General features: G+C 45.4%; 1 protein-coding gene across 1 annotated transcript; it reads right to left on the reverse strand.

Moving 5' to 3' along the window:
* Nucleotides 1–752: 752 nt before the first annotated feature.
* LOC103256617 (leucine-rich repeat-containing protein 37A3-like) lies at nucleotides 753–6771 on the reverse strand. The gene is made up of 2 exons (XM_021710598.1): nucleotides 6673–6771; nucleotides 753–2677 (listed from the first exon to the last, which is right to left on the reverse strand). The coding sequence occupies exon 2, from the start codon at nucleotides 1544–1546 to the stop codon at nucleotides 950–952; it is 597 nt and encodes a 198-aa protein (XP_021566273.1). The 5' UTR covers nucleotides 1547–2677; nucleotides 6673–6771; the 3' UTR covers nucleotides 753–949.
* Between the last annotated feature and the right edge of the window lie 2520 nt (nucleotides 6772–9291).

The following is a 9291-nucleotide window of genomic DNA, read 5'->3' on the forward strand; positions in this document are numbered from 1 at the left end:
TTTTTTTTTTTTTTTGAGTTGGTGGCTCAGCCTGTAATCCCACGCCTTTGGGAGGCTGAGATGAGTGGATTGCCTGAGCCCGGGGGTTGCCATTATGTAACTGAGCAAAAGGTAAACAGAGGCAAGGTCCAGAAACAGTTCCTGTAAGCAGGACACACCTCGAGATGTTTTCCCTGGGTCCCTTAGACAGCGCCTCAAACACCAGAGAAGCAGGAGCTATGTGACTCTGACTCCTCTACGGGATGGCCCTTCTGTCTTTGGCCGTGTCCTTTTCTAGGGTGATGGCAGCTGCGAGACGGTGGAGATTATACATCTCTCGTCATCTCCGCAACAGGGAAATAAACCCGTGGCAGATCGGGAATGACTGGGAAGTACACCAGATTGTTAGATAGTTTTGGGTTGGAGAAATGTTGCTGTCATATATACTCTGGCCTTCTTAAACTTTGCTTTTGGAAAGAGTCTCATGGTTTGCTAACTTGGTTTCAGTTCCATAGAGATCTCTGGGAGGAAAGTTCCTTTAAACATCCCCTGGACATACTTTGCAGTAAAGAACAAAGCTTTCCTTAGTCTGGGGGACTAGAGAGGATTGTCAAGTGCCAGTAGGTGGGAAAGTGGCCTTGATTTTCAGCATGTGGGTTCTGAATCTGCAGGAAAGACAGCATTTCATTCTGGAAATCTGAGTTAATTGTTGTGCTTCACCTCAATGAGACAGAAGATTAAAATAAAAATTGTGAAGATGACAGTAACGGATATCGCCACAATTGTTTTTTTATGATAGCCATATCCTGGAACTTCTTTAGTGAGCTAAAAAAAGGAAAGAACAAGATTTTTAAAAAACAAAGTAGTGGAAAGGGCGCTAGCTAGTTATTCAATACCCCATTCTTCCAAGTTGGGAGCCTATAGGATCTTAAATAACAGAGCAAGTCTAATGCGTTACATGGTCGCACTACTAGCGTTTCCTTCTGCAATTTGTCTTGTGTATCGGGTCTGCTTCATGCTCTAAATGAGCAAAGTGTGAGATCACTGTCATGGTCAAAGTTACATGACCAGGATGAGAGGTGCCGGAGCCCCGGGCTCCATGTGGTTCTCCCTCCATGGCATCCTCTGTGTTTGTGGTCATCCTCACCTTGTCTAACTCCTGGCCCTTCTGCTCGCTCTGGGCCTCAGTGGTCTCTCTGATGTAGATGTTCCTCCATTGTTCCGTGTCCCACTCCACCTCGGCCACCTTCGCCTCCTGCTCACTGAGGAGCTTCATCAGGAGGCCCGTCTGGGAGATGAGCTTGGCACAGGGCAGCTGCACGTGGCTCTCGGAGCAGTCCATCTTTAGGGTCCTGATCATGTGGGAAACAAGCCTCCGCACATTGTTGTCCGGGATGAGGCATTGCAGTTGCTGGTTTAGCTCACTCTCAAACTGGTCCCCTGGGGACAAGAGCAGTGGGTACATGGAGCTCTGCGATGTGGGGGGCAGATCGGGCCCCGGGTGGCTGACCTCCCGCTGCATGTCATTGGTCTGTTTGACGAGTGACCTGGCATTGAATGCAGGCATGGTGGAGTCGGCCTGGGAAGGGTTCGCAAGCCCTCACGAGGGCAAGTTGATGCGGTTCCGGACTGCAGGGAGTGGGGACCTCTTGGCAACCATCAGTTGACCAGATGAGCCTTCCTTCCCAAACTTCCAACTCACCTTGGCCTTGGGTGCTCTGTGGACCACCTCGAAGTGAGTTTTACCTACAAGTGGATCAAGTGGATCCTGCATAACTTGAGATTTTGCTGCGTCTGTTCCAAAATAAAGATGGTGTGCTATCAGGTTTTGGACTCCCTTCGCTCCCCAGACAGGGCTTTTTCAGAGGCAGCTGGGGGAGCATCCATCTGCTTTCCTAGGGAAGAAAGCCTATGTGCCTGTGTGGATGAGGGCTTGGTGTGAGAGGGGCTGCCCACCAGCATCTGGGGCCTCTGCGCCCTGAGAGACCATTCTGGCTCCCTTGGGGCCAGCCTCCCACGCTTCCTTTCCATGGCAGCATCCTCCACAGATGGCTGGGTGCTCTGTTGCCTCTTGATGAGCTGATCTTTAAGGGTCTCCTTTAGATGCCTTTTCTTAATGCCCTTGGGCCCCTTGATGATTACGCCCGTGGTCCGCAGCCTTTTCCTGATACCCTGAGACTTCCACAGCCTGGTTCCCTGTGCTGGGCAGTTTTCAGGTGGTCTGCAGAGTTTTGGTGTTTAAAATTTTGATATCCTAAGGGGCCAGGCTGCATCAGCATACCAGCTCCTATTTTCCTTTTGACTGCCTCAATTTTTTTTTTGTTAGTGAACCTAACCAATTTTTAAGAATATAATACCTCCTTAATCTATTTCTGTGAGGTTTGTTGGATGTATTGTTTCGCCAAAAAGATGGGGGCTTAGCTTTATTAAGCAGTTTTGAAAAAAGCAGTTCAGTGAATGGTGACAATGTTGATTCCATATCCTCTAGGTTACCCATTGAAAAATAGGGCCAGACGTAACTGAGTGCACTGATGACATTGCTTTCATCACTGAAGTCCAGCTGCTTATTGATGATGTCTGTCTGTTTGACAACCCTCTTGTCTGAGGGTGTCTCTGGCTCAATAATGAGCTCAGTGCTGGTGTGCTTCTTCCGGGCTTGCAGCATCTTCATGAAGGGACGGTCCCTCTGTTTCTTCGACTGTCAAGAGGAAGCACAGAGAAAAAAAATACCTAGGAATGCATCCTACAAAGTAGGTGCAGCTCTCTACAGCGAGTACTACCAACCACAGCTGGAAGAAATAGAAGTCCGACATGAGCCAGTGGAAAACATTCCATGCTCATGGACTGGAGGAATCGCCATCATTAAGAGGATCATACTGCCCAAAGCAAGTTGGCTACGGAGTCAACACAATCCCTATTGAATGACCTCCGTCATTTTTCACAGATCTAGAAAAAATAGGACTCAAATTCACAGGGAAGAAAAAAGAGCCTAAATACCCAAATCATGCCTGAGCAAAAAGAACAAAGCTGGAGCCATCATATTACCAGACTTCAAACTTTACTACAAGGCCACAGTAACCAAAACAGCATGTTAAAAAAAAATTGACCAATGGAACAGAATACAAATCCCAGAAATACAGCTGCTGACCTACAGCCAACTGATCTTTGGTAAAGCCAAAAAAACAAATAAATAAATCAGTACTGGAGAAAGAACACCCTATTCAATAAACAGTGCTGGGAAAACTGGCTATACACAGAAGAAGGAAACCAAATCCCTTCTCTCCATGTACAAACATGAACTCAAGATGGATTAAAGTCTTACATATAAGACCTCAAACTATAAAAATCCTAGAAGAAATCCTAGGAAACACTCTTGCTGCCCGGGTGCCGTGCCTCACGCCTGAAATCCTAACATTTTGGGAGGCAGAAGCGAGAGGACTGCCTGAGCCCAGGTGTTCAAGACCAGTCTGGGCAACTTGGTGAGACCTCATCTCTACAGTTTAAAAAAAAACAAAAAACCCCAAACACTCTTTCTGGACATCGGCCGAGGCAACAAATATATGACCAAGTCCTCAAAAGTAAACGCAAGTTGGGCATGGTGGTGCATGCCTGTTATCCCAACACTTTGGGAGGCCAAGATGGGAGGATTACTTGAGCCCATGAGTTTTGAGATCAGCCTGGGAAACAGAGCAAGACTTTGTCTCTTCCAAAAATAAATAAATAAATAAATTAGCTGGGTAACACCTATAGTCCTGGCTACTTGGGAGGCTAAGGCAGAAGGATTGCCTGAGCCCAGGAGTTCCAGGCTGTGGTGAGCCATGATTGTGCCACTGCACGACAGCCTGGGCAACAGAGAGAGACCCTGACTCAAAAAAAAAAAAAGAAGCAAATGCAGTAAAAACCAAAATTGGCAAGTGGGACCTAATTAAACTAAAGAGCTTCTGCACAGCAAAAGAAATGATCAACAGAGTAAACAGACAACCTACAGAATGAGAGGAAATATTTACAAACTATGCATCCAACAATGGCCTAATATCCAGAATCTATAAGGAGCTAAAATGAATTGACAGGAAAACAACAAATAACCCCATTAAAAAGTAGGCAAAGGATGTGAACAGACACTTCTGAAAAGAAGACACACAAGCAGCCAGCAGACAGATGAACAAATGTTCAGCATCAGTAATCATCAGGGAAATGCAAACCAGAGCCATAATGAGATAACATCTCATACCAGTCAGAATGGCTATTCTTAAAAAGTTAAAAAATGATAGATATGGCGAGACTGTGCAGAAAAGAGAACACTCCCACGCTGTTATGGGAATGTCAGCTAGTTCAGCCACTGTGAAAAGCAGTTTGTAGATGACTTAAAGAACTAACAATAGATTTGCCATTTGACCCAGCAACCCCCCTGCTGGGTGTATACTCAAGGGAACATAGATCCTTCTACCAAAAAGACACCTGCACTCCATGCTTAGTACCGCACTCTTCACAACAGAAAACCATGGAACCAACGTAGGCACCCATCAACAGTGGACTAGTTAAAACAATGTGGTCCGTGCCCACCACAGAAGACTACACAGCTGTCCCTCTGCAGCGATGTGGATGTCACTGGAGGCCATTATTCTCTGTGAGTTAACACAGAAACAGAAGACTGTGTCACTTACAGGTGGGAACTAAACACTGGGTATGCAAAGACACAAAGATGGGAACTTTTTATGGGGACCCTTAAAGGGAGGGCAGGGGACAAGGCTGAAACACACCTATTGGGTACTGTGCATGCCATTTGCATAGTGGACTTCATAGAAGCCCAAACCTCCCATCACTCACTGTACCCATGTAACACACCTGCACATGGACTCCTTGAATCTAAAAGTAATAACCTAGAATAATATAAAAATAAAAGAGACTGCTTTGATCACGAAAGATGAGGGGATGGCCCGTGCCAGTCCACAGCCATACATCCCAGGCACAGAGTAGGAGTCAGTAAGCCTCTGAGCCATCCAGAGAGGGGAAGCAGAATCCCAGCCTGAGCCTAGGAAATGGCACAGCAGAAGGAAACAACATCTTTTGAAAACGTGGCTGCCTACTCAGAACATTTCATTGTGAGAAATACAGTAACTCTCTTTAGGATTGCCCCCCTGAGCCCCAGTGGCCAAGGTGGAAGACGAGTGCTCCCGGCTGAGCCAGCCTAACTGCAGACCTGCCTCACGCCCTGACCCGCGCTGTCCTCCCTCGGACACAGAGGGAGCGCGAGGCTCCCGGCATGCCCGTGCTCTCGCTACGTCAGATGGCCTCAGAGGGCAGCAAGGGCAGAGACGCCGACGCAGAGGCGCCACCGCCCTGCCGATAGGCCCTCTGTGACACGTACATCCTCCTCTGCCACACACCCAGTTCCCTGTCCCATCTATCCTGGGCCTCATGCCAGAAGGCTCCACAGGGGAAGAAATCACTATGTCCGTCCTGGTTCTTTCCTTAAGTTCGGGCGGGGACCCAAGGTGTAGGTGGAGAAATTTTTAATTTGCCAGCTTGTATGCCTATGTGGAGAGGTCAGTGTATCTGTGGAGTTTCTGGATAAACAGAACTTTAGGTCCTAAAATGCAGAAGGGAAGAAGCAACTTTTATCAGATGCCTACGTGGCTTTGATTTCATTTCTCATGTGCCCAGTTTTACTTGGGGCACCATTCAAAGCTTCTGGTAGCACAAAGGTCACAGGGACCACATGCAGCATTTCTTTTCCAGAATCAAAAGTGTTTTTGGTGGTGATGAGGGTCAGAGGAGGAGGTGAGGACCATGAGAGAGGAGGAGTGTGGGCTTGTGGAGAACCCAGAACTGGACAGACGACCTGGCACTAGGCCACAGCACTTCACATGCCAGATCCTGCTTTTTCTCATCTGTAAAAGGAGCTTAAAAATACTTGTTCTGGGGGAGAAGGAAATCATATAATTGTAAGAAAATTGTTTTGAAAAATAAGCAATATAGCAGTAAAGTGTTTTTACTTATTATTTGCCCCATGTTCAAGCTGTCTGGATGGGAACACAGTCACATTTTGGAAGTCATGAAGTTCCTGCCAATAAAACTAATGTCGAGAAAAACACCTGAAGCACCCAAGTGTGTGTTCAGCGGACAGAAAAGCTGAGATTCAGAACGGGTTCAGACAGTCCCAGAATGGAGAAAACTTTCATGCCGTTAGAAGAGCCAGGTAGTGATGTGTGGTTACAGAACCACAAACTCTCATTCCATAAACTGCTTCTACTGTTTTAGGAGGTGGTAAGAACCAACAAACCCAGACCTATCTATACCTGTCCTCCAAGGACACCTGAGACCTCATGCATATAAAACCAGTTCACAAACCGCACCGTGCAATCTGAGCACCTCCTCCCTGGAGCAAATCTCCCAGTGGAGAGCACAGCACAGTGTGTGGCCATCACTGTCACTCACCTGCCCTTCCATCCTTTCCCCTGGTCCTTTACGGAGACGGAACACTTATATTACCAAATCATGTCATAACAACAAAGAACCTGACTTTCAGCAAGGGAGTGTTCAGAAATTTAGAAACTTTAACTCTGAATGAATGAATAAACATAAGCAATTGCATCTTTAGCTTAAAAATGCATCATCATTGGTTACAAACCAAAATTTAAAAATAAGTCAAATAAAACTTCAACAACTTATCACTGGGCAGTTTGGACTCACGACAATGTGTGGTGCTTGTTGGACATGTCTCACAATGTAGCTTCACTGTCTTATAGATCATTTCAATCTGAATTTTATCTGGCAGAGGCAGCAGGTCACACATGGATGGGCAGGATCCTACAAATGGAAACACAGAGAATTTGATTAATGGTAAAGGGGTTACCTGAGCAGGTAAAAGAGGCAGGCAAGGCCACCACAGGGCTGGGCGAAATGGACTTGAGGCCTATGGTCTGGTCTGGACAGTTGGGTAGGAACCCGATGGCCAATAGGAAGGAGAACAGAGGTGCCCAACAGAGGGCAAGTATGGTGGTGTGCATGGTGGCCTAGAATAAAGTTGATCAGGACTAGACCTGCGCGACACTGATCTGTGGTTTAATCCATAAGTACCTCCCCCTAACTCAGAAGTCCCTCTTCAGGTTGAGAGTATACGGAAGAATGTGGACTTCTAAGAAGAGTCTAAATAAGCTCCAACTCAGTTCCTGTTGGTAGTGGTAAATGTTGAAAATTATTCTGGGTATAAAATGCGCTTAAGTTTAACCCGCACGATAGAGTTAAATAATAACAGAGATTGTACTGACCAATGTAAGCATTCAGAAGAATAACGATAATAATATGACACAACACAATCAAGAGCCCCTGAACTCACGGTGATACTCAGAAGGAAAGGGGGAGGGGCTCTTCTTTCATAGAACAACTGCCAGCTGGTAAGTGAAGAAAATGATAGAAAGTGTCATTTTGTAGCCACCAATGTAATAATCGATTCAGAGGATTACCACTGATGCACAGTTGGGTGAAAAGACACTAGAGCATGATCTTCACTGATTTCAAAGCATCACCCACAGATTATTAATTATGAAGGGGAAAATAACTCTACAATGGAGATATCTGGAAGAGGCAATCTTTTCCCCCCTTTAAAAAAATTTTTAAATTTTATTTTAAAGATGTGGGGTACATATAAGATGCCACCTTAATAAGTGATCAAACTTAGCATTATGGGCCACCTGAAGTCATGAGATTAGAAGGATATATCACCTATGTAGTAATCTTCCCAAAAATGTTTAACCTCAATCTAATCATAGAGGAAACAGACAAATCCATATTATGGGGACAATTTACAAGGCAACTGTTTTAGACTCTTTAAAAGTGCCAGTGTCAGGAAAAACCAAAGAGAGGGTAGAAATGTTTTAGATGAAAGGTAACAAAGACATGACATGCAGTGCATGATCTTTGGCTGGATTCTGCATCAAAATAAGACAGATTTAAAGGATATGATTGGCTTCTGGCCAACATGAAGTAGGAGAGACCAACCTAACCTCCTTCCTAAAACAACAACAAAAACAGATAAAATAGATGCCACAACAGTTGCGAGACATTGGACACCAGGCAATGAAGGACAGCGATCTCCAGGAGGTGGGAGATAATGAAAAGAGCATGGAGCTGCCCCACCTCACAGCTTTGCTCGTGTCTGGGCCATGATTCAGGGAGGGGAGGTCCAGGCAGAGACTTATGGACTCTAGTGAGCACAATGGAGCTGGAGTCCAGGAGACTGAGGTGGCTGGGGTTCACACAGCACCCAGTGATATCATTGTCTACTGTACAGTCCACATACACCTTTTCCCAATGCCCCCAAACAAGCAATGACCTTTAACAATCCACAATCCAATCAAGCGTCAGACATTGCACTACGTGTTCATGGTTCTTTAGTCTCCTGCTATTGAGAACTGTTCCCAATCCTTTTATTTTTTATTTTTTGAGTTGGATCTCACCGTAACCCAGGATGGAGCGCAGTGGCATGATCATGGCTATTGCAGCCGCAACCTGCCAGACATCCTTCTATCTCAGCCTCCCAAGTAGCTGGAAGTACAGGCACGCACCACCATGTCTGGCTAATATTCTGATTTATTGCAGAGTCGAGGTCTCACCATGTTGCCCAGACTGTCCTCTCACCTCAGCCTCCCTAAGTGGGCCCCTAATCTTTTAAAACTCTTTCATGGCACTGACATTTTTGAAGCAGCCAAACCAACTGTTTTGCAAAATGTTCCTCAATCACACAAAAGCACATTTTTAGCAAGAACACATTGTAGAAAACACTATTGTTTTTGTTATTCACTAAAATGTATGAGCTAAAAATAATACAAATAATAATAAATTTAAATAATTGTTTTAATGCATACTGACAAATCTTTGATACTGTAAATTACCTGAGGTCTACAACATACTTTCTCAAGAATAGCAAATTTTCAATGTGCATGAAAGGTCACTACACAGGAGTCAAAACTCAAATTAGCTGGCCTCCTTACTCTGTATATGAATGTATAAATCCCAGAGGACTTCCAACGGAGAACTCCAACATGGCAGATGCTTTACCTCTTGATGGCCTTGTTGGCAAGTGGCTACCGGGCATGACAGCACTTCTCCTAGTCATTAATGGTCAAGAAAACGCAGATGGAATTCTGCTGCCTTCCATCACTAAGTGAGAAACTGGTTGATGATGAGAACTTTGTCCAGAGAGGAAGGCATCAGCCAATATGGGGACGCTACGGAAGATTGGGGAAGGTGAGGCTAGAGCAGGAAAATGGATTTGAAAAGCAAGTGACCTGACAAGGTGGCTGGAGCAGA

Source organism: Carlito syrichta, unplaced genomic scaffold, assembly GCF_000164805.1.
Source record: "Carlito syrichta isolate Samal-C Ts95f unplaced genomic scaffold, Tarsius_syrichta-2.0.1 Scaffold290650, whole genome shotgun sequence".
Lineage (NCBI taxonomy): Eukaryota > Metazoa > Chordata > Mammalia > Primates > Tarsiidae > Carlito > Carlito syrichta.

Bases quoted from the DNA above. Each gene is read 5' to 3' on its own strand.
- LOC103256617 (XM_021710598.1), bottom strand. From the start codon at position 1,546: ATGCCTGCATTCAATGCCAGGTCACTCGTCAAACAGACCAATGACATG.